At 38.8% G+C, this 25,657-nt stretch overlaps 2 protein-coding genes and 1 long non-coding RNA gene across 5 annotated transcripts in view; 1 reads left to right on the top strand and 2 right to left on the bottom strand.

The window, feature by feature from the left end:
• The first annotated feature begins 885 nt into the window (after positions 1-885).
• Positions 886-17,156, top strand: SIRT1 (sirtuin 1). Its single transcript, XM_063307552.1, has 9 exons — positions 886-1,415; positions 3,051-3,167; positions 5,083-5,324; positions 6,875-7,027; positions 8,446-8,593; positions 8,842-8,921; positions 10,514-10,700; positions 10,966-11,541; positions 15,109-17,156. Exons 1-9 carry the CDS (start codon positions 914-916, stop codon positions 15,453-15,455), a joined length of 2,352 nt encoding a protein of 783 aa, XP_063163622.1. The 5' UTR covers positions 886-913; the 3' UTR covers positions 15,456-17,156.
• Positions 17,157-19,149: 1,993 nt separating this feature from the next.
• Positions 19,150-25,657, bottom strand: part of HERC4 (HECT and RLD domain containing E3 ubiquitin protein ligase 4) — a 41,560-nt gene continuing 35,052 nt past the window's right edge. For 2 of the 3 annotated variants that reach the window (XM_063307555.1, XM_063307556.1), the window contains 6 exons: positions 24,981-25,147; positions 23,502-23,568; positions 23,247-23,329; positions 22,374-22,557; positions 21,797-21,899; positions 19,150-20,496 (listed from right to left, as the gene is read on the bottom strand). In XM_063307555.1, the coding sequence (XP_063163625.1) occupies positions 20,288-20,496; positions 21,797-21,899; positions 22,374-22,557; positions 23,247-23,329; positions 23,502-23,568; positions 24,981-25,147 (813 nt within the window). In that variant the 3' untranslated portion in view covers positions 19,150-20,287. Of the gene's footprint in view, positions 20,497-21,796; positions 21,900-22,373; positions 22,558-23,246; positions 23,330-23,501; positions 23,569-24,980; positions 25,148-25,657 lie in introns of those variants that run through there. The other variant, XR_010068234.1, reaches the window with a different exon arrangement.
• LOC134500332 (uncharacterized) lies at positions 23,920-24,974 on the bottom strand. The gene is made up of 2 exons (XR_010068237.1): positions 24,353-24,974; positions 23,920-24,058 (listed from the first exon to the last, which is right to left on the bottom strand). It is a non-coding gene; the product is annotated as an uncharacterized LOC134500332 (long non-coding RNA).

Below are 25,657 nucleotides of genomic sequence, written 5' to 3'. Positions count from 1 at the left end.
CTATGAAATCAGTGAATGGATCTTTCTATAGTCACTTGAGCGGATTTGTAGTTAAGCACATCTTTGGTTTTTGCTGAGGCTGGGAATCAATGGCCAGGAGCAGAAGTAACCCCTATTTTTGGTGTCTGTTACTCCCCTACCTCCTTTGCAAGCAATGAGACTAGAAATTATGTTTAACTACCGTGAATGGTCACTGTCCGAGGTAGTCACTAAACGAAGACTACCTGTATTAAGTTTGTATAGTGGTGTGTTACGCCTCTATGGCATTTCGGTTTCCCCCAGCCCCAAAATCTCCCCCTAATGCATCGAACTGTTGTGTCGGGCTGATTTCCAAGGACGCGTAAAAGATTTCCAAGGACGCTTTATTTTACACAATGTATTGTTTACCCTGCATCCTTCTTTCCCCTCTCGCGCTTGAACAGCTCCGTTGGTGGACCTTGTTGCCAAGGAATGCATGAGCGGAATCAAGAGAGGCCCCATAGGAAGGCCTTCAAGGAACAAAAAGAATGAAGGGGTTCAGCCCCACGCTCAGAGGGGCGAAACAAGAACCGCCTCCGGCGCAGCCGGAATCGACTACGAGCAACGCCGACCAGGAAACAAGCGACGCAGCAGCCATCGACGGGGCGGCATCACGTGACCGCAACCTCCGCAGCACAAGCCCTCCCTCCCCCGCCGCTTTTTTCTAATTTCAAACCCCGCTTCGTCACGTGACTCCGTTTGTTGTTGTTGCGGTGCTATGCTGGGCGACTGCCCGCGTGGGCGTCGGCTGGGTCACGTGCTGCGTTTAAATCTCTTCCTGAGGTGGGGGTGGGGGCCGCTTCTTCTATCTGCGGCGCCGCTACGAGCGGCCGCCGCGACTGACGGGGGGGGGGACACAGAAGGAGGGGGAGGGAGCAGTTGCTCCTGCTCCAAGATGGCGGACGAGGAGATGCCACTCCTCCACTCCCGGAGCGGCGGCCGCCGCGGCAACAACAGCGGCGCTGTGGCGGCCGCCGACGCCGAGAGCCCCGAGCCCGCTCTCAAGCGTCAGCGCCGGGCTTCGGCTGACCAGAGCAGCGCGGCTGCGACGGGAGCCGGCGGAGTGGCAGAGACGGCGCCTCTGCGAGGAAGTGCTGTCGAAGAGGCCCTGAAGGGGGACAGGGCGGACACCGCCGCCTGTGTCAGCGGCGAGCCGGGCGAGGTGGCTGCGCCGGCGGGGGGAGGAGAGGGCTGGAGCTGCGTGGAAAGCGGGTCCAGGTGGTGGGGCCTGGTCCGAGAGGAGCCGCCGCCGCACCAACGGCAGCTGCCGCGGGGGCAGAGCCAAGGGGAGGGCGCGGAGGCGGCGCCCGCCGGCGAGCCAGCGGGGCCGGCCATTGGCTGCGGGCCGGCGCAGTCTTCGAACGGCGCGGCTGAGGCGGAGAGGGCCCCGCAAGCCGGTGAGGAGCCTCCGGGGACGGAGGGAGGAAAGAGGGCTGCCGCCTGGGGCACGCAGGAGCAGCGCCGGGGAGGCGGGTCGGCAGCCTTGACAGCGAGACTGCTGGGCGCTGCGGAGGCCGCCCCCCTTTACATCTGGGGCCTGGGCGCTTCTCTTAGGGGCTCTCCCTCCCAGCCCTTGGCAGGCCTGCAAGCTTACTCGAAAGTAAGTCGGTAAACAGAAGTTCCAGCCAAACTCAGCGCCTCTCCTGCTTGGCTGGACTTTCTGGTAGCTACCGAGAGAGGCACCTGCGACCTCGGCTCTTCTGTCTTTCCGTGTAATTTCTTGTCTATGGAACACGTGGTTGAAGAGTTGAGTTTATTGTCATTCTTATTCTTGCAGTTCAACGATGTTTATTATTTACACCATCTTTATACTGCCCTAATTGCGATACCTCTTATAATCTTTATTGTTTTCGTTGGAATTTACTCAATGAGACCGATAGGATTTGAAGTAGCAAAGGAAAATGTTAACTCTTTTTAGTGATTCGTGAAGATACATCTAAAAATGGTAAACGGTACAAAGCTATTAGTGCCGAGTCTAAAGATGTGAACTGTAGGGCAAGTGTTTTTATTAAAATTGGTGTAATCCTAAGAAGACACTTAATTTGTAAAGTTGTAGAGAGAGTTAATAAACACCATTAACAAAATGGACTGGCATGGACAGTAATTGTTGAATTTTAAATTGCAACCCTATTGGATTTGTGGAAGTATTAAATCAGATCTGTATTTCTTCTGCATAGATGGGTATGTGCAAGCATATAGGATAGGACAATTGCTTGGCTATCTTGTTCTACAAATGTTTGCTTGAAAGCCTATTACAAAATTGGAATATTTTATTTTATTTGTTTATCAAATTTTGTCACCACCCATCTCCCTCCAAAAAATATACTTTTAAGCAAATATACACAGGACTGTAACCTTAGGGAGTTTAAACCTAGGAATACATTTGAATAGTGGATGAAACTGAAAGCAAAAAGCTTCTTTTGAAATTAGGGAGAAAATGTTTTTCTGAAAGCAAATAAGAATTGCTAGGGCTAGTTTAAAAGACTGAAAAGTATATTGACACCACAAGATCATTTTTGACAACACATTTTGAAGAATTTATGTATTCATACAGTGGTATAATCCAGCAAAAGGACAACTAATGTTATACCTTTCAGGACTCATTTTCAACACTTAGTTTGTAGTATAGATAATAATAATTGCATAAGAAGGTACATTGGGAATGTGTTTCTCTTTGACTTCTTGTACATCTAATTGCTAATCCAGTAAGCAGAAAATTAATCTGCACTTAGTAAAGGTGTAGAAGATTTTGGGAGGGCTCCTAGAAAATACTTAGAAAGCTTGTTTTTCCTCAACCACACTTTTTCTGTTAGTTGAAGATGCAGAAATTAAAACTAAATTGATTATACATTTTGTTTCTATACAGATTGAAACGTAAGTTTACTGTTTTTATTTGCCTAATACCATTATATAAACCATACCCCAACAATATTTTCAATTGTTCCATATAGTTGCAGTGCAAAACAATGTAGCATATTACACATATGATGGCATTACTTTTATACAATAACTGTTACTTTAATGTTTTACAGATAATATATTTTTTAGTGATGAAATTATTGCAAATGGCTTCCATTCTTGTGAAAGTGATGAAGATGATAGAGCCTCTCATGCAAGTTCCAGTGATTGGACTCCAAGGCCACGCATAGGTAAAATTTAGTTGTTAATCTAAGGATTATACTTGATTTATCTTGTTAATAAAATCAGTTCTTCATTTATTTTCCTGTCAATCTTGAGGGCACTGGGATACTTTCTTCCATGGCGCTGCGGGTTAAACCGCTGAGCTGCTGAGCTTGCCGATCGGAAGGTCAGCGGTTCGAATCCGCGTGACGGGGTGAGCTCCCGTTGCTAGTCCCAGCTCCTGCCAACCTAGCAGTTCGAAAACATGCAAATGTGAGTAGATTAATAGGTACTGCTTTGGTGGGCAGGTAACGGCGTCCATTTAGTCATGCCAGCCACATGACCACGGAAGTGTCTACGGACAAACGCCAGCTCTTCGGCTTTGAAACGGAGATGAGCACCGCCCCCTAGAGTCGGACATGACTGGACTTTACGTCAAGGGAAACCTTTACCTTTACCTACCACTTGTTGCTACTGAAATGTGTCTAATTTCCATTCACCTGAGTTTAATAGCAGCTGAATAGAAGAATGCCACCTTCACAGAAGTATGGAACTGCAGTGTTCTAAGTGACTCTTTCTTTGGCACTTTAAATCCACGATTAGAAGTTGAGGGCAAAAATGTATAATGTACTTAGTTCTTTGATTCTTTTTATAAACGAAGAAGCTTCTCAATTGTTTTGTATTAAAATTATTTCCCTCACCTGCTTTTATACACTCTCATCTCCATGTATACATATGAAAAGATGTCTGGAGTTAAAAAAAACAAACCCTGTCCTGCTTTGATTTCAAATGACATCAAAATGCAATTCAAGATAGGTTGAATTTTTTACCTTCCATAAAAAGACATTTCCTTCTTGGAATACTTAAGTTATTTAATTACCGTCCAATAAATATGTAACAAATTGATAAATTTATTACCAGATAATGAGGAATAATTCTGTTTTTAAAATCAGTTCATGATGTGTATGTGTATGTGTGTACACACACACACATCATGATAATATAGGGACATGCAAAATTGACAATTGGGGACTAGAGAATTCGATTTGAGGGGGACACCATTGACCACTTCCACATCAGGGAATTTACCTGGGAAACGGACTACCTCAGAATCATATGATCCAGAGGATGTTTCTTATGGTCCAGAGGGGGAACAGAATGTTTTTGGAGTTCCCCACATTGTTTGATTTTGTACATCCCTAATTTATACTAAGAATTGTAGTGCCAAGGAAATATATAGAACGTTGCATCCTGTCAGAATAATATGTCCAACCTTTGCACTGAATAGCTTATTAAAGTTAGCTGCTGAATCTGAGCTACAGAGCAGACAGTCTTAGGCCTCTCTTTTGCAAATTATTTCTTGACACACAAATGGATGCACATATGTCAGGGCAAAGAAAGGATATACTTAAGATCTAGGCTATATAAATGGCCCCATCCTGATAAAATACATTTTTAAAAGAACAAGTTGAACTTTTATTAGGAGCATCTAAATAATTTCTTGGAAATTTAATCAGGTGCCCTTGTGGAAACAATAAAAAGGTGTTGTGGATACATTTGGGAAGATTCTGGAGCTCTTTTGATAATTGGTACCAGTAGTAATCCTGGAATATTTTTTTAATCAAAAAGCCAACTGGGGAGGGGGATTATTCAAAGCCCTCTGGAGCAAGAATGATAGGGCTTTGAATAAGGCAATTCTCGGTGTTGGATGTTCCTAACTATACTGATAGGATTCCTGATGGCAGTAGGTAAAGAAGCTTTAGGGTTGCTGAAATGAAAGGCGCTCATAATATCACTGCCTGTGTTTTTTATGCCATGCATTGCAATGTGTTTTGCTGTTCAAAATGCAGCAAATGATGTCTTAAAACGTTAATACTGTACAATTTTCTCATTTAATCTGACTATACTGTCTTTAGATCATAATTATTTTATTTTCCATAATAGGTCCATACACTTTTGTCCAACAGCATCTCATGATAGGCACAGATCCACGTGCAATTCTGAAAGACCTGTTACCGGAAACAATCCCTCCACCTGAACTGGATAATATGACTTTATGGCAAATTGTTGTTAATATTCTCTCAGAACCACCTAAAAGAAAAAAGAGAAAAGATATTAATACTATAGAGGATGCTGTGAAACTCCTGCAAGAGTGCAAAAAAATAATTGTATTGACTGGAGCTGGGGTATGTATTTATTAACAAATAGAATAAGTTATAATTTGATGCTTTAATTGGCTGAAGTGTTGTATGGATGATTGCTCTGTGCCATGTAATTGTTTGAGTTACTCCTGAGCAAATCTTTCACTGTGGCATAATTTATATGACCAAAATCTGCTATTTTTATACCTTGAAGGTCATTCTTGTGAAAATGTTTATATTCTATGTTCCCAGCATGCATGAACAAGTATAATATCATGGAACATAGTTGATTAATAACAGTTAAAACTGTAGCAAATGTATTAATGTTCAAGACTATACATGCAGAGGTATCGGTGGAGGAAAGTGGGGGGGCAGGTAAGTGAAACAAGCACTATGTCACAAATTCTGTGCTTTAATATGTGCATTGTGATTGCACATACAAAACTGTGGAGTTTATGGTGCAGTGTTCATTTTATCACTTTGATGAAAGCATCAAATCCTGCAAACATCTCAGGGTGCATATTTTACTTGCATGAACAATTCTGTAAACTAAGTATTTGTTTTTCCCTTCTGAATGCCAGCAATAGGCTATAAGGGTGAAGCCAAAGCTGTAATCATTTTTAGAGGAAGAGACAGCTTGGGGCCCTCAAGATTTTTTTATTTCTTCCTGTTGGTTGTGCTGATTGGGACTGATAGAAGTTCAAGCAACTAAAAAGCACCAAATTGCTAATCATTGCTGTAACTTTCTGAAGTAGCAGCAGCCTTTGGTGTTGTAGCTTAAGTCATTTACTGGTGACTCAAGGTAAGTAAGAAAAAGAGGAGGAAGGAGTATTAGGTACGTTCGCTGCCTGGAGTTATTTATAAAAATAATAAAGGCGGGATAGAAAATCAAATAAATAAAAAAGTGTATCGCAATGAACTGAAAAAAGTACCATATATAGTTGCATATAAGCCCATCTGTGGATAAGCCAACTGTCAAATTTTTAATCAAAATACCATGAAAAATGTGCCACTTGTGGATAAGCTGGCTTATCTGCGGATGGGCTTATCCGTGAGTATATTTGGGAAATAGGGTACTTTTAAAAAATATTACCATACCTACTCACAAATAAGCCCATCCACAGATAAGCCAAACCCAGTTTTTTGGGTGTATTTTGGCACCTAATATTCTCTGCTTATCTGTGAGTATATACAATAGTATTATTTGGTTGAGTTCAAGGAAACATGGCACAGCATCATGTGCTATAGCTGCTACTGCTTAATAGAATCAGGCTGCCTGTTTGCATTTTTGTGGAATGGAATGACATCAATAAAGTAAACCAAGTGTTAATTACTTTTCTTTGCAACTCTAATGTGCTTGATTCTCTTAAGCACTCTGACTACAACTATATTAGAATTTCCTCATATGGTAATTTTTTCATGTGGATGTGAAGAAATACAGTGTTTCTTTTGCAGTTAGAATTTCCTCACATGTATATTTTTAGTGTATCAATAATTATATTTTACAGGTCATTCTTGATAAGAGAATCTTTGATAATTGCAATAATATTAGCAGGTATCAGTTATATATCCTATTATTTTGCCATCCATTTCAGGTATCTGTTTCTTGTGGTATTCCTGACTTCCGATCAAGAGATGGTATATATGCACGCCTAGCAGTTGATTTCCCAGATCTTCCTGATCCTCAAGCAATGTTTGACATAGAATACTTCAGAAAAGACCCAAGGCCATTTTTTAAATTTGCAAAGGTGCTATTTCTCTCTTGGTTTTTTTAATCTTTGGAGGACAATCACGTATAAATTTCCTACAGACTTTGTAAATCTAAATCTAGAATAATTCCCTTTTTGTTTGAATACCCCATTTAGGTCACATTGGGAGAGATCAGTGAAGTTGTCCTGGTGGAATAGATCCACCAGCAAAACTGATTTTGTTTTTCTTCATCTATCTGCATGCCTCTAAATCTGCCCTGGATGAGGAGAGAGTTTAGAACAAACTTGAGACATAGGGAGGAGACAAAGGAGAAGTCTTCTGCATGTATTTATGGAGTGGACCTTACTATTTTCACAAACCCACACACACCCAATCAACCTCAACTTGAGGTTCAGGGTGAATAAGGACAGTGATGGACAAAATTTTGGATATATTGGAATATATTTGGATATATATTTCGAAAGAGTAGGTTTTCACCCCAGCATAATGCATGACTCAGGGGTCATCACTGAAGTTAAGTGATAGACAAATTAGGATATAATTGTGGTAGCAAGCTATTTTATTTCATTAAATTTAGTATAGCCGCCTGCTCCAGTGGACTCTGGACAGTTTACAAAGATAAAAACAAAGATAAAAACAAAGCTAAAGCAAGGTGGCCCAGACTAAAAAGAACCATTAAAACAAAGCATGACAGCACCCCCACCCCCCCAATAATCCCTGGCCTGGGACCAAAGCCAGGTTTTAAGGGCTTTTCAAAACCCTAGGCAAGAAGGTGCTGTCTGTATCTCTGAGGGGATGCTGTTACTGGTGTGTGTGTGTGTGTGTGAGAGAGAAAAGGCACACTTCCTAGGTCCAACAGCATGCCATTACAAGCAGTTTTGATACAGATGCTGTATTAACGTACTTAGTGCTAATATGGACTGCATTCTGGACTATTTTTGGCTTTAGCAGAGTAAAGATACAACAGTTTTCTTTCCAATCAACATTTGCGGAATTTGGAATGTTAAGGACACGATTTTTTATGATTAAGTTGTATAGTATGTTCACAGGTCAGTAATTATTGTAAGGAGGATTCTGTTTTTTCAGTAATATTTTAAGTTTGTGAAATTACTTTAACATATATTTGTTGAAATTCTGAGGTTCAGATTATGTACTGTGCTATCTTATTTATACTTACTCAGAGGTGAGCCCTATTAAATGTGCGGGATTGCCCTTCCAGTATTCAGTTCCCAGTACCTATGGGAAGCAGTAGCAAGACATGATTTCCAAAGTATGCCCCCCCATTATCTTTACCAACTAGTAGATATGTAAACAGCAAGCAAAATTGTATTCGCTTCGCAAAGTTTTTTCAATAGCAATCTTAATTGTTGAAATGGTATAAGTGGCTGGATTTTGAACACTAACATGTAACAATTGCAGAGTTTATTAACAAAATCTTGTTTGCGTTCCGTTGCAGGAAATATATCCTGGACAGTTTCAGCCATCTCTTTGTCATAAATTTATTGCTTTAATGGATAAAGAAAGAAAACTCCTTCGCAATTATACTCAGAACATAGATACACTGGAACAGGTTGCAGGAATTCAAAGGATAATCCAGTGTCATGGTAAGTGAAACATATATTCTTTCCTATCCTAGATACAGGGTTACAATGAAGATTACAGTGAAGATTTTATTGGGGGGGGGGAGACACACACGCATGCTCGCACTCACACACGTGCTCACACACACAGAGAATATATTGAACTATATACATGCATGCATGCATGCATGCATTACTGGTAAAATAAAATCCCTGAGTTGGAAAAACTGGAAACTGGCATGTTCCTTTATTTGCCGGTATATGTGTTTCAGGTTCCTTTGCAACGGCTTCTTGCCTCATCTGTAAATACAAGGTTGACTGTGAAGTTGTACGAGGAGATATTTTTAATCAGGTAATTATTATTTTAGAATTCAGTGGTGAAAAGGAACTATATATTAGAAATATTATTAGATATATTTAAAATACAACTATAAGCATGCAAAATCTGTAGGCTGAGTAGAATTGTTGAATGAACATACATAAAACAGGAGTCTTAAGCAGTAATGTGTTTGCATAAAACTCAGTGAAGAATCCGTTTTTATTAAGAGCCATTTAACCTTTTTGTTAAAACTGATCCCTTACAACTCAGATATTTAAAACATAGCATTCTCTGAATCTAAGTATGTGAATTGTAGTAGTACATAATTACTATGATTACTTTTATTTACAAAGAACCAACTGTAGATTCCACAATTGCATAATGTATAATGATTTATTTAATTATATTTGCATCCCATCAATTTTTCATTTGAAGCAGAGGATGAGAGTTAACTGCAAAGAATAGCTAATTGCTTAACAGCAAAACTGGGTAATACCATCTAAGACAAAGCACTGCATTTTATAAAAGGATAAATACAAATTGAAATAGCTTTGGAGTTGGCCCTTAAAGATGGTCAAACATACATTCAAGAAGAATTGAAGAAAGTATGTTTGACCAGGACGTGATAGTGTTCTTCAAGCACCTAAAATACTGTCAACGATTCCTTAAATGACAGAGGAGTGCACTTAAACTGAACATTACTTTTTAATAAGGTCAATGAAAGCTAAAGGCAGTCTCTCCTTTAGTGAAGGTTTTCAAGCAGAACTGCTGACAGTTTGATGACAGTGGTGTAACTCTTAATTTTCATGCATTAAATAGGGTTGGACTAGATGGCCTAGGACAGCCCCATGTAGTTATCTAGCTCATTACAAATGTTGTAAAATTTGCAGAGTTTATGAAAGTTCTGGTAGTAATTAGCTATGCTAGAGTTAATTTTGATTTTCAGTAATATTCCAATGAACATTTCCAAAGGAAATGAAAGCTGTTAGCAGCTTGCATCTGTCCTTTTCTAGGGAAATTTTCACTTAGGCTAGGATTAAAAGTCACAACCTCTAGCAATAGAAACAACATTGTAGTGATAGACTAACTGAACAAAGCACTGGAGCACTGATGATGTCGAGTAATGAAACATCTGCAAGCAAACAACCAAGCTCAGAGAGCACCAAGGACTCCACAACTGAACACAGTTTTACAAGGACATAATTAATGTGAAAAAAAATAGAGATAATGTGGCAAAATGAAGTGAATTCGCATATGGTATCCAGGCAAATAACAAAGCTAGAGTAAGGGATAAAGAATCTTGCAAAGGAGTGTTTAGAAGATTCAAGACTGTAAGATGGCTGGATGCCTTGGAATTGGACATGATTGCTGTAATTTTAAAGGTTTTATAGACAATGGAATTCAGTTAATTACAGTTCTGGCAGATTCTTGTGATACAATTTCATTAGTCAGTTTCTTAGCTGCAGACATACAGCTTTTCTCTTTACAGTCCTCTATAAAAATTAGTACTGATACGCAGTATAGGTTGTGCTTCATTCTGTTTGAAAAAAGTGGAACTTATGCAGGTCTTAGAATTCTGCCTCCATAAAATGAATGCTAGTAATGAATAGAAATTCTTCAATCAGGTTGTTCCTAGATGTCCCAGATGTTCACCTGATGAACCACTTGCTATCATGAAGCCAGAAATAGTGTTCTTCGGTGAAAATCTACCTGAGCAGTTTCACAGAGCCATGAAATATGACAAAGATGAAGTTGATCTTCTTATTGTTATTGGGTCTTCACTTAAAGTAAGACCAGTAGCATTGATTCCAAGTGAGTACTGATTACATATGTATTGAGAAGAACTTGTTTCAGTTTAAATTTAGTGATCATGATGAATGGTGCCAGAAACTATTGAATTTAGAGAGCTTCATAGATGTAGAAGCATGTTAGAAAAAAAGAAATACGTATATATCTAACATCTTAAATAACATACAGTTATGCAGAATTCAAAGATACATATGTAATTACATATATTCCTTAAAATTATCAAGTTTATTGATAATAGTTGATTTTATTTTTTTTCTTAAATATGTAGGTTCCATCCCACATGAAGTGCCTCAGATTCTAATTAACAGGGAACCATTGCCTCATCTACACTTTGATGTGGAGCTTCTTGGTGACTGTGATGTTATTATCAATGAATTATGTCATAGATTGGGTGGAGAATATTCAAAACTTTGTAATAGTTCCATTCAACTTTCAGAAATAACAGAGAAACCTCCACGGCCACACAAAGAGTTTGAAAAACATTTAACAGAGTTACCACCTACTCCTTTAAACATTTCTGAATCCTCTAGTTCACCTGACAGAATTGCATCACAAGACTCTCAAGTGATACATTCAGAGCATTCTAGTCAATACAAAGCAGGAAATTCTGATGCTGCCTTGGAATCTAAGGAAAACTCTATAGAAGGAAAACCACTAGAAGCGCATAACTCTTTAGAAAATTCAGAAAGTACTCATGGTCAATTAGAAACTGCACAACATGTGAAGGGACCTGGATCTAACCAAGAAGAAAACAAAGAAAGAAGTGAAAAAATGTCTGTTGAAGCACTGAGAAAATGTTGCTTGAATAGATGTGCAAAAGAGCAAATTAGCAAGCGGCTTGATGGTAAGCGCTAAGTCTATTGTAAATACCGCTGCTTTGAATATTTTCGTATTATGCTTTAGAATAACTTCAGAGTATTCAAATATTAGGGAGCCTCGTGTGGTGCAGAGCGGTAGGTGGCAGCATTGCAACCGAAACTCTCCCCACGACCCAAGTTCGGTCCCAGCAGAAGCTGGATTCTCTCTGGGTAGCCGACTCAGGTTGACTCAGCCTTCCACCCTTCCAAGGTCGGTAAAATGAGTACCAGCTTGCTGGGGAAGGTGACGGCTGGGGAAGGCAATGGCAAACCACTCCGCTCTATAGTGTGATGGTTGCCTTATCCTAAATAAAACTCTCAGACTCAAAATGTCAATTCAGGTTCTGGATTTATTTAGAAAAGAGTGCAAACAGGTAAAAAGCTGAGAATGAGAAAAGCACGCCTAAACTCAAACTAAATAGCGTCTTTGCAAACAACACCCCACCCCCTCCCTCACATACAGTTCTCCCCACATTCCCAGGTGCTCCTAACGAGCTCTGCTGATCAACGGGCAAAAAGACTTGACATTTCAGAGATAGCCTAAACACATTCCACCAGGCACAGATCAGCACGTCTTCTGTACAAGGCTCTCAGCAGCACCCTCCCAGCCCGGACACGTATCAGCACCTTGGCAAGCAAACCGTTACGATGTAGAGAAACACCGGAACGGTGAACATGACATATAGTCTGCCAAGAAAATGCCATGAAAGCGGTGTCCCCCCAAAGGGTCAGACATGACTCGGTGCTTGCACAGGGGACCTTTCACCTTTTTTTGGGACACGGTGGTGCTGCAGGTTGAACTGCTGAGCTTGCCGATCGGAAGGTTGGCGGTTCAAATCCGCATGATGGGGTGAGCTCCCATTGCTAGTCCAAGCTCCTGCCAACCTAGCAGTTCGAAAACATGCAAATGTGAGTAGATTAAAAGGTACCGCTTCGGCGGGCAGGTAACAGCATTCCATTTAGTCATGCCAGCCACATGACCACGGAAGTGTCTATGGACAAACGCCGGTTCTTCAGCTCTGAAATGGAGATGAGCACTGCCCCCTAGAATCGGTCACGACTGGACTTAATGTCAAGGGAAACCTTTACCTTTTAATTCAAATATTAACAGTTCCGCCTTGAATGCTTTAACGTAACATTCAGTCAAACATTGGTCAAAAAACAAAACCTTTACTAGCAACTCAGGCCACTGTGTAATTATGTTATAGCAGTGTTTCATAAACACTCTCAGGACGCCTTCCCACTTTTAAAAATTACGGAGGGCCCCAAAAGAGCTTTTGTTTGTTTGAGATACATTTATCAATATTTACCATATTAAAAATTAAAATTGATGCATTTGCTGCCACTACTGCTTTTCACAATTGTTTGATGCGATTCTAATATTATTTTCAACAGGCTGACAATTTTGATTTTGCAGACCTCTGAGAGGGTCTTGGGGGACCCCCAAGGGTCTTTGGACCAACCACACTTTGAGAAACACTATGTTACAGGATAGAAAATCTAAAATAGATGGATTCTGGCCAAATAAGCTAATCATTTAGAAATGTTCATTTTTCAAACTATTGTTAGTTAATTAATTTCAGGTTTTTAATACTGTCTGTCTGTATTGTACATTCCAAACTAATGGATGTTGTCTTTAATCAACATTGGTTTAGAGAGGCTGGAATCTCTATAACTATTTATTTAGAAGTAAGCAACCTAGAGACAGGAGGGCTTACTTCTGAATAGATAAGTACAGCTGAAGTGGGCAGACTTCAGGCTTGCAAGGTCTACTTCAAGATAGATACCCCATGTTCATCAGTAGGAGTTAGGTGCAGTAATGTTCTTTATGACAATGGGAGCATTAGAATCAAGGCTCAAGATTCCTTTAAAAACATCTTCAGAAATTTCTCTTATTACAACTGGACTCAGAAAATCCACTCCTGTTTTTACCTTCAAGCTTTCTTCTATCCCTATAGCCCAATTTAGAAAGTGGGGGGGGGAGATAAATATTTGCAGAATATGGAGAGTTAAAAATGCTTGATTTTCACTTTCAGATCACCTGGCTCAAGAGATCCCATTCTGTTTTTTGCCGACACAGTGCACTCTTCTAGAAAGCTAGGAATAGAAATGTCACATCTATGTATGGTCTGGATAAATTCACATTCAATTGAAACATCTTCCCAAAGAAAAATACCATTTTCATTTTCTCACTTTGCAGAAGGAGTTAAAAAAACAGAAGCAACCTAAGTTTTAGCTCAGATTGTTCTCATTTATTTACTTAAAACCTTCCTATACTGTACTTCAAGTAAAAAAAAGACTCTCAGACCAATACACCTGCAATAAATTAACACTGCCCACAGAATTGCAGTCTAAATCAGGGTTTCTCCACCATGGCAGCTTGAAGATGTGTGGACCTCAATTCCCAGAATTCCCCAGCCAGCATGGCTGGCTGGGGAATTCTGGGAGTTGAAGGCCACACATTTTCAGGCTGCCAAGGTTGAGAAACACTGGTCTAAATGAATAAAAAACATTACCATATTTAAAACAACTCACTCTTGGAAGATAAATCTAAAAAGAATTTGGAAGCAATAACCTTTCCCTTAGGTTGTTAATGTAAGTGCATACTAGCTCAAGTGAAAAAGTGAATTGTATAGTTTTTCTTCATACCATCTATGTTTTTCTACAGCATTATGTAGAAGCTGTCATGGTATTTGTACTGGTGAACGGCTGTTGCTTCACGTGTGCCATTCACAAGCTTTTGTTTCTACCTACCAGATATAAAGTGTGAATGTGTTTTTTATTTTGGACGTTACCCATTTTCATTAATACTGAACAGTATTTTTCCTCTGTTTCAGAATGTGTGATAGTATACTAAAGATAAAATCCTGAGTGTTTTTAAAAAGACTCATACGCGTTTGCAGCAACCTCAGTCCTACTGCATAGTTGTACAGTCTGTGTTGGTATAGTCATCTGGTTTTAATGAGCTTTTTGATGGTGAGATTTGAGGCTTAGGGCCATATTTCTTTGAGTCATTAGACTGGATTGACATAATTCCTGATTAAGGTGAGTCTTTTAGAGAACAAACTGTTTCTAGGAAATAAAAGGAAATAATTGGACTTACTATGGACTTAAAATGTCTTAGAATCTGGTCTCCCATAAACAGAATAGGAGGGAGCCATTTTTAAGTGGTATAATGTATATATTATACAGAGTGAAAAGTTTGGAATGTTTTGATCTAAGTAAATGCAGAAAGGCTATAAGCCATTAAAAAGGAACTGCGTATGTTTCCAGAGCATGTGCAACTAAATTGCAGTAAACTTCAATGTACTATTACATTGCTATAAAACACTCTTAGGAGGGGGCAAGGAGGACAGTGAGAGAAAAGCAAGTTAATTGTAGTGCTTCATTGTAATATTTTCCCCTCAGAACTTTACATGTACCAACACAAATGTTTCCTTATAACAAATACAACATATTGACAACTTAGAACCATAAGTGTCATGCCTTTATGTAGGACGGTATTCTCAACGATAATGCTTTTTTCCCTTTGTTGTTGATCAAACCTGTTTCAGGCACTCAGTACTTGTTTTCACCACCAAATCGCTATATTTTCCATGGTGCTGAAGTATATTCAGACTCCGAAGATGATATCATATCCTCCAGCTCTTGTGGAAGTAGCAGCGGTAGTGGGTCATGTCATAGTCCAAGCTTGGATATAGAAGAGGAGAGTGAACTGGAAGAATACTACAACGGAATAGAAGAAGAAGAAGAAGATGACGATGACGATGATGACGATGATGCTCCTGACAGAGAAGAGGAGAATGGATTCGAGGAAGATGGGACTGACCTTCAAGAATCTGTTGATGAATCAATTTCTGTAAATCAGACAGAATTTGACAGTTCATCAGACAAGTTGTAAGATAATTACTGACTTATTTCAGGAACTTTTCCACCAGCGTTAGCAATTTGGGCATGTTGGAATGAATGTGTACAAGGCAAACAACGATGTAATGTTTATAAACACTAGATTTTCATGCATAGTTTTCTAACTTTTCCAATCAAATTCTATAAAGGCACACTCAACACTAACCTTTGTTGCATTTTGAGTTTTGTAGAAGGTACTAAGTATCTTGTACTGTCACTGCATTCATTTTTTTATTACCTGTGTTGTGTGTCTGTGTGTGTATACACACATACACAATATTTTTGCTTATAAATTTCACCCTATTTTATTTTTGAACCATTTAAAAAAGCCATCAGAATATTAATATAATATAAAGGGAACAGCTAATCTAGACCAAAGAATGGTATTGTTCATACCTCTCTTGCTTTGCAACATTTCAGTTTATTTAAAGCCTGTTTATGTCTCTCCCAAGTCTGCTGCTGCAAGAATATGTTGTTAAATGTGGGGATTTCCCCCCAATTCCTATGGCAGCTATGTTTTCTGAAAATAACTCTTCATGTTGGGTATATTTGCATGCAATCATATTAGAAGTTAATTAGACATCAGTGAGCACCCGAAAATTCCTTAGATTATTAGAAAATAGCATTTTAAAAAGTACTATTTAAATAAATAAAAATGCTATTTTTTAAATAAAGACTGAAGTAAAGCTACTTTCTGTAGATACGTAATAATGCTTATTGGCTTACAAAATTACAGCAAGAAAGTATTAGATAAGAAATCATTAACCTTGTTAACACGAGTATTTAGAGCAGGAAGTTGGTATATAAAGCAATGTATAAAACCTTTGTGTACACTGCCAAGATGTGAATATTTAAGTGTTGAAGGTGTATATATAATATTCAGAATACAGATGAAATCTTTGCCCAAGAACAAAAGTGTTTCTATACTTTTCGGTACTTTTATACAAACATTTAATGAAAGCTACTCATGCATCCAGTAAAACACAGAGTTCAGTTTAATCTTCACTTAAAGTATGCTGCTTAAAGGCTTCAGTTCAGAGAACCTCATACCACTCCTTGGTGTAGAAGCAGCAGTAACTGAAATTAGTTCCAATGCTGCTTCAAAACTGCCTCTTAAAATAGATGTGTCAAATGTTAAAGCTGTAGATTGTTTCAATCCTTTGTGCTTTGTTTTGGTAAGATTATAATTCACAAAACCACTTTTCAACTGGATCCCAAGAGAGACCAGTTATCAATAATTCTTTTGCATTTCTTTAATATTCCATTTTGAAATATGTATAAAGAGCTGTTCTTTTCATACAGTTAATACATCTGATTTGTAACACAGCATAACGAAGTGTTAAAAATGGCATTTTGTGTTCATTTGAAATGTTGGCATGTTTTCTTGTTGTCCAAGTTTTAAATAGAACTTGAACAACTACACTAAATGCAATATGTTTAGCTTGGCATGCACGTCAAACTGTATTTGTGCTATAGGAGATATTTTAAATGGAACTATTTTGTTTTAAATTATTTTTACAGTGTGGATTATTTTCTGCTTTTATATTGTATATAGTGTCTTTTATGTAACCAACTGGCAGATGTTTTGTAGAAGATTGTTTAAATTGACCTAGCTCTCTTCCTGCAACTTTTGAAATACAAAACCAGTGTTTTATACTCAGTCTGATTTAAATCTATTAAATTGTTAACTTTTGAATGCTGTTACAATGCGTGCACAATGTCTTGCATGAAATTTTATCATTAAGTGTGAAAAATAATGTAGTTTGTGAGAAGCAATATGCTGCTGCTTTCATATTGCTCCAGTCAGTTTTTCCACTGCTGCATTTTTAAAACGATCTTTGCCTCAGGGGCCATAGGGACTAGGACTTGTGATGCAGTAAAGGCTGAAAGCTTTGACCCCTTGTGGTGGTGGGACATCTGGCAGTGTGTGCTGCTGCCACAGCAAGCACTAATTTCTGCTAAGGATTGCAGGTCTATCCAGCCAAGTTACCATAGCAACTTGGAGGGGATTTCTAATAAGATTCTCCTGTTTTTTACATTGAATGTAACTCCTCCATGGATTTTATGCTAATTTTTTACCATTACCTGGAATTTAATAGTGCTATGCTTTCCTCACTGAATGACCAGGTCCTGGCACTGGTTCCAAGACACTGAGCCTGCCGTGTATAAACCATCATTGTGCACATGCTGTTCATCAGTGGTGGATATGGACTTTCTGTACCTCCAGCTTTTTGCTCCTGATACATCATGCACTACCTTCAATAGGCAGATACTGTCTTGATATTGGCAATACAGAAAGGAAACGTTAGGACCGATAGAAGCAGCGGGCCTCCAAATGCATGGTCCTGTTGCTGTGTGTGCATCTTACTTTGCTTGCTGATGGACTAATGAGCCTGAGGCAGTATCTGTTGTAAGGGGAGAAGAGACGGATTGGGAACCGTGTGCTTGAGGTGAAGGATGAACTCGTCTGCCACACTGATAGGTTTCCAAACATTTGCAGCCTGCTGATTATCATGATCTTAAGCAGCTTACAGTACCAGCACCTTCCTTTCCTTACTTCCCTATAGTTACCACCCCTTGGCTTTTTCCAGTTGCCCTCCCCTCCCCTGGAGAAGACCTGCTTAGAACACACATGCTTTGAACTGAACACACGGTCCCAGACACCAACCCATGGATAGAACAGGTCATGCATTCACCATTTTGCACATTCCTATCCAGTCCTGACAGATTGGTAGCCCTTGTGACATCCTGTAAAAATTGACTATGTCATGCAAACAACTTCTAAGAGAAACCATTTTGTACTACCTGTTATTTCTAAATTAAGCTTCAATTTTTCATAATTGGTTGGTTCCCTGATTAACTGACAGAATAGCCCCCCCTGTCAGATCCCTCCGATCAAAGGGTCCACAGAATCCCTTATTGGAGCATCTTCCATCATTTCCTTATCAATGGTATAGACACTCTGTCGCTGGGTAGGAGGGGGTGTGAAGTTGGAGTGTGAATTGTATTATTATGGCTACACATTTATGATGGCAGACATCAAGGACAATTGGTAGAGATTCACCAGAAACATCACATGGATGGGAAGTGGGGTGACATACTTTTGTGGGAAAGGGAACAAGTTAAGGGAATGGAGTTTTAAATGTAGGTTTGAGCAGGAACTCTCCATTTGCAGCTTTACCTCTGTCCTATTCATTTCGCTTCATTAAACAGTTAAAGGATCTTGGTCTCCTGACTGTTATTGTGTGAATGCTCGAACGAACTCGGTCTGACACCCTTTTGCCTAATATGCTACACTATCAGTAATAAAACCAATTCAAGTTTACTATTTGGGTCCTGTAACAGCAAGATTTTAAAAATAACACTGGAAGAAATGTAGTTCTGGTCAAATAAATCTGGTTTTGCCACACAGCAGGCTATCTTGTTTGGGGTTCTGTTGTAAAGCAGGAAGGCAAAGAATACAAACATAAACAAATACAGTGCACATTTATCTGTTGCAGAACTCCTTCCAGTCATTTCAAGGTAAGCATAGCTTTATATGTTATTTCAGAAGGCCTGAACACGTAATTGAATATGGGCAACAGGATTCAAGTACAGTGTGAACACATGCTCATCTCAAAATAATTCAGACATGTGACTTAAGCAAAATTTCCCCATAATGTTGAAAGAATGAGACTTTTACATGTATACATTATCCAACATCTTCATTCAAATATTTTTATTTTATGCTTGATTTGTTTCACTGCAGTTTATAAATCTAAAAAAAATAAATATTTATTTCACAGCTGAAAGTCACATATAATTAATAACATGTAAACATTCAGGAACTTAATTAAGCTAGCCCCTCCCCCCCAAATCCTCCTGCTCAGTTAAAAGCCACCACCTCTTATGTTTTCCAATGACCAAAGGGGACCTTTAAAAAACTGTGAACGATTAAACAATTTAACCAGAATGTTAAAACTACTCCAATATTTGAAAGTAAGAAAGATGCAATCTTAGCTCTGCTCAAGAGAAAAAAGTAGAATTTGCTGATAATTCTGGACTTGTCAGACACTCCTGTATTATGTGGATTATCATGGGTCAAATCTCATTAATAAAGGGATCCTTCATAATTTTAATTAACAAATGACAACTCCACAGTCATGTGAAGGAATTGTCAAAGAAAATAGCATTGACATCCTCTTGACAGCTTTCATTTAAAAAGAAACTGAACTAGGTTCAAGATGAAACAGCTGCTATATAAACTTTCTTTAGTACCATGGTAAATCTGTCTTTTCACCAACCCACCCCCAAACAAACTTACTTCAGGAAGCAACATGTGGACAAAGATGTCAAGCTTGCTTTCTCTCTATTTACTGTAAGTTAGTTTGTTTTAACAAAGCAGCCCCAATTCCATAAAGCAATAGATACTCTACTGCTAACGGAGCATATTTTATTATTTTTTTAAAAAAAACTTTTAACAAAATGAAAAATCTATATTTGACTGTTGCAGTGATTGGAAAAGAAAAGCACATCTTTCACACACACAGCAAGTCATTTTTGCAATATGTGAAATACTAAAATTTAGTTCGTGAAACTTTAGCTTTTATTCCAAAGTTGCATCTTTATTGTTAAGAGGGCAAAATGTAATTCCAGAATTCACATCAAGACAATTCATTAATATAAGGATTTTCGGCTGACGTGAAAGAATCAGATCACTGAACATGTTTATGAACAGCCTCTTACAATCATCACCACTTGGGTATCTCTCACTGACACTGCAAAGCAGATATAAGCATTGGCTTAATGTTCCCAATAGATGACTGCATGGTGCTGAGTTCTTACATTTTATACTAAATTGAAGCCTTCGTAGTGATCAATTGCTTGGATCAGCTTCGATCTGAGTGTTTCCTTATTGGTATATTTTGGAAGATCAAGAAGATTAAAGCATGTATGAGATACTGGAAGATATCCATCTCCACCTCCAGTTGGTTGGATAATAAGACTAAGGCTCTTCATCCCAAGTATAGGAATACGATCACTCCCTGTCAAAAATACTACAAAGAAAGAAAATGGAATAATCTAAGTTCAGATATCAAAAGTTTATCACAGAGTACAACTATGTGATGTACAGCATTACAATGTAAAAGATTCTTTTTTAAAGTACTCCTGTGTTAAAGACTTTTAGCTAAACACAGATTTATTTTTGTAGAATCTACATTAATCAGGGTATGGGCAGATTTAAACCTTCAAGAATTTAGTGTTCAACCCTATCAGACTAACTACAGGGAAGCTTTTTACTAGCACAACGCTTGCCACCCCAACACTTATACACCACACATTCAAAACTCAATGTTAGACCTAAAATAAGCTAAAGGAATACATCCCTCAGTTCAGGAGGAAAAATGTCTTGACTTTTCTTAAGGGTAAAAAAAAACAAAGAATGTTGCACTGTTTGCCAATTAAAAGGAATGTTTAACAAAATAAAACCATGTTTAATAAAATGAAAGAATACTAAGGATTCTGAGAAAAATTTAAATAAAGTCTTCAGAAAAAGAGTATGTGTTTGAAATCTTCACCTTGTATGTTTTTCCCTTCTTAGTTTTTAAAAAATATATTTATTTATGCTTCCTATAATACATTCTACCTTTTAAAGGAGACATTGACTCAGATTCAAATGTAAGGCGGACCCATACATACCACCAGCACAATACTTGTAATAAGCTTCAGGCTGGTATGTTCCCTTCCGCTCTAGTGTAAAGAGGTGAGGAAAACCCCTTTCTACCCTAACCTATCTCCAAGATTGCTGGAATTCTGGTTATCTTGAACTATGACCTGGTAACAAACTATTATCACTGACCCAGGCTTCTTTGGGTAAAACGTAAGATGGACCCCAATACTACATAACTAGACATCCAGTTATACAAGATTACCCACTGCTTTCTTTCCCTCTGTATATCTTGTACCAGGGACTGCTGAGAGAATAGTCTCTTCCCCATTCCAAGAGAAGAAATGGTTTTCATTCACAGAAATGAATTCCATTCATTAATTCATTCATTGGATTTATATAGCCGCCCATCTCACTTGCATGTGACTCAGGGCAGTGTACACAAATAAAACAAAAACTAAACAATCAACATAATTCAACCATTAAAACCAATTAAAAACAGTTGAAAAACAATGTAAGCTGAGTGCCTATGCTTCTGGACGGTTTAGAAGTGGAACTGAATACCTCTGGGTTGCTCTTGCTTATGTTAGAAAGGAGGAGAGGAAGGATTGGCTTAGCATTATGTGCAAAATGGACTCCAGCTAACAACGGTCAAGATGTACTCATTTTATGAAGATTATGATACTTACACAAAAACTGTTTCTTCTTTTCCAGTGGTAACTCATGAAAAACTTCCCAGAACAATTTAATAGTTGGGTGATCTGCCCAATATTCTCCTTTGTATTGAGTATTCTAAGGAGAAAAATCAAAATCACACTATCAAGGAATGTTCTCTCTGGGACTCTTCCTTCCTTCTCCCCTGCAAATGGTAGGCTGTGTTGACCATCAGACAGATATTTAAGTGCAGGGTAGGACACTGTTAGGAACTGTGCAATGTATGTTTAAACAAGCTATTTAATGCCTAGAGCCATAATCCTGTATCAATTTAAACGACACTATCATGGGACTTCTGAGCAGACACGCAAAGGACTGCAACATACATAACGTTTGATTTTCTAACTATTTGGAAGATTTACCACCAACCATATTATTAAACTGAAAGGAATAAAGGCTCAATGCCTATACTTAGTTTACAGTTATTAAATTCATTTATTTTTTGGGTAACTAACATTCTCTGTTACCAAAGAGCGTAAAGGAGGACAAAAAACGTTGGAAAATAACCTTGGTAAACCTGAAGAGCAACTAATTCCTGGCAGGCCCACATACCTTCTCTAGTTCTTTCCAATCATAGTTTGTGTTCCCAATCACCATTGCTTGCAGTTCATTAGGCTCAAACAGCTGAAGAACTTTACCACCACACACTTTATGAAAGCCTTCATGGAATGCATTATAAAGAGAAGCCACGGATTTATTGAAAACATAGTCCACATAAGCATCCACAAACTCTTGCCTAAAAATCAGATTAAAAGAAAAGCCCTTTAGAAATACTCAGTATGCAACCATTTAGCAATGGTAATTATTTTCTTATAACCCATGATTGACAGAGTGAACGAATCATGTAGAAGGCGCTATGAACATTTATTTTTCCTTCAACACAATAGTCTACAAAGTATTCCAACTGTCAGGCAAAGTCCTAATTCAGCAAAGTCCTGGAAAGACATAGTTATGAAACTGCTGTTTCTCCTCCTGGCTCTGGAGCTTCATTTACGACATACATTAAGCCCAAACTCTCAGTTATGTCTGGTTTAACATAGGTTAACTAATCATAGCCCAAGTTTCTTTAATGGTTTCATGCACATTCAAGATGGAGCACCAAAGCTGAGGAGCAGAAGGAAAACTTGGGCCTGTGTTCATTCCCAGCTTTATAGGACAGTTTATGAAACCAGAGAAAGCTCTCTGATCATCGAAGTGTACCAATCGAAGTGAATATTTGTAACTCAGGGTTTAACTGTGGAGTCCTTGGTGCTCTCTGAGCCTTGCTGACTTCTTGCAGACGTTGCATTGCCAGACTAGGCAACATCTTCAGTGCAAGGGTGTCATTGACAACACTAGGGTGTCAATGGCTTGACTCCTTTTAGTTAATTTTGAATTAAAAATGGAAAGATGAAATGCTAGATGAAGTGCAGTATTAAGACCTACCTATTCTGTTTGACAACAGGGATATCAGCACCGTTTGGAATTAGCTCTTTAACTTCTGTGGCACCAAAGTTTTCAACTGTGATCTGTTTAGGAGAGAACAAGGTATTTTACTGTTTGCTGCAGAAGAGTCTGGCTTTCAACATTGTTTCACAAGGGGCATCGAATAAAATCTTCACTGAAGACAGAAACGTTTGCAGATTAATATTCATCCCTCTTTCAAATGAACTGGTATATGCACCAACAGATAATGCTTACTGTAAAGTTGAGGCAGAAGGTATCTTCCACATCGTCCTCTGGATAGTCTAGCAACTGTTGCATACTCCTGGAAAATCAAATATTCTAATCTTTCATTTTGGCAACAACAGCATTTATTTAGAATCTACAATCACGAAAGGTTTCACTATCCTGCTACAAAAACTGAGAACAAGGAGGTACTGCAACAAAATACTGCAGTGCAGAATGGAGCACTCTCAGTTCAGTTAGCCAGCATCTGCAGTTCCTTGAGCATGTGCAGCTCTAATGGTACCTTTTCTGGTTTCCCCCGAACCGTTTCAGGCTTCCCCCCTGAAATAGTTTCTCCTTCTGCAAACTTCGATAGTTGCCAACAAGTGCTTGCTATTTTGGCAACTAGACTTCAAATCACTCCCATAGGTAAATATTTTATTCAACAGTACTATGAGGTCACGATCTATTCTAATTCCAGGCACTATTTTATAGCATGTGCTGGATGTTTTCTAACATTCCAACATATGGCATAATTCTCCTCAACCATGGCAACAATTCACCTTGACAGCAATACCGTACAGACCACACTAGGGGGCAGTGCTCATCTCCGTTTCATGGCTGAAGAGCCAGCATTGTCCAAACACACTTCCACAGTCACGTGGCCAGCATGACAGTCATGGAACTCTGCTACCTTCCTGCTGAAGCGGTACGTATTTATCTACTTGCATTTGCATACTTTCAAATTGCTAGGCTGGCAAGAGCTGGGGCGAGTGCGGAAGCTCACTCCACCGTACGGCGCTCTGGTCTTGAACCGCCGAACTTGCAACCTTCTGGTCGACAAGCCTGGTGTCTTAACCACTGAGCCATCACACCCCCAAAACCATATGTTACATTGCCTATTTTTATTTGGTCTTCTTTCCAAAGATTTAAAGGATGTATGTTTTTAAATATGCATAAATAAAATTATTCATTTTAAAAATGTTTTAATTTTAATTGGGTTGCACTATAATTTGGAATTATTGAAAAGAAGTGAAAATGCCAGACATAAATTCTATATGTTCACTCAGCGCCCTACTCTATCTTACAAAGTCTGTCTTGGCAACGGAGGAGAAAGTGCTTGCTCTTTCTCCTGCAAGCAGCCTCCTTTTCTTCTGAGGTTCTACCCAGATTTCAGAAAGTACATGAAGCCAGAAAACGGGCTGGGCCGAAGGGGGGAACTGATCTCAGACCAAAAACTGATAGCGCTGACGTCTTAGAACAATAACCACAAAATGGATCTTATCACCAGATCTGTGTTTTTAATCAAGCACATTAAACCAAAATCGATTAAGCCACAAATATATAGATATCTTTAGTAAAAATTAATACTCTATGCAGTGCAAAGTAAGAAACATTATATATCATCTTCTGACTAACAGTCCAGTAACTTAATTCTTTCCATTAATGAAATAAGCCAGAGTACAGATAATTTAGTTTCTGTATTATAATTTCAACTGCAACTGGGTTCACCTGCCAACATCGGGCATTAATTCTTTAAGGTCTTCCAGAGAAGGTTTCCTGTTCAGGAGCTTCTTATATAAAGCCAATGGAAAATGAAGTTCTACAATAGTAAAATTATATATTGCTAGTCCGCAAACAACACCAATCAGATGAAACAAGTCGCTGTCTTCAAAGGTCTATGAATGCAAACAAACAAACAAAAAAGTAACTACAGCAGAAAATAATGTTAGTCAACCTTGTCCCGCGAAGACATGCGCATTACCTAAGCTTTAGAAGTCATGTTCAATAAATGTCAAAGCTCAAGTAAAATTTGAACCTTTTTGAAAGTCGAAACACTGAAAGTTAACTCATCCACCTGTTTCAGACTGGAATCTACATTAAAGATTCTTCTACCCAGCTAGTTTCCCTACAGACGTATCTACTTGGCAATCCTCCCATATGATAAGAATTAAGGTGACACTGGCCACTATTTGGGTAGGAATCAACAGGAGGATGTGTTGCCTGGCACATCTGTCCTGCTGTCAGGGATCAGGGAAGAGGATGGAGATTTGGGGATTTGGGGTTTGGGGATTAACCATCTCCATTACCTCAGGCACACCTGCAAGCAGGAGGTGCTGCAGAATGCAACTCTCACCCTTTTCATCTTGCTTGCACGCAGACTTTCTAGTTCCATAGAAAGTGTCGAC

This window comes from Candoia aspera, chromosome 6 (assembly GCF_035149785.1).
Source record: "Candoia aspera isolate rCanAsp1 chromosome 6, rCanAsp1.hap2, whole genome shotgun sequence".
NCBI classification, from domain to species: domain Eukaryota; kingdom Metazoa; phylum Chordata; class Lepidosauria; order Squamata; family Boidae; genus Candoia; species Candoia aspera.
This window is presented reverse-complemented; position numbering and strand designations above follow the sequence as displayed.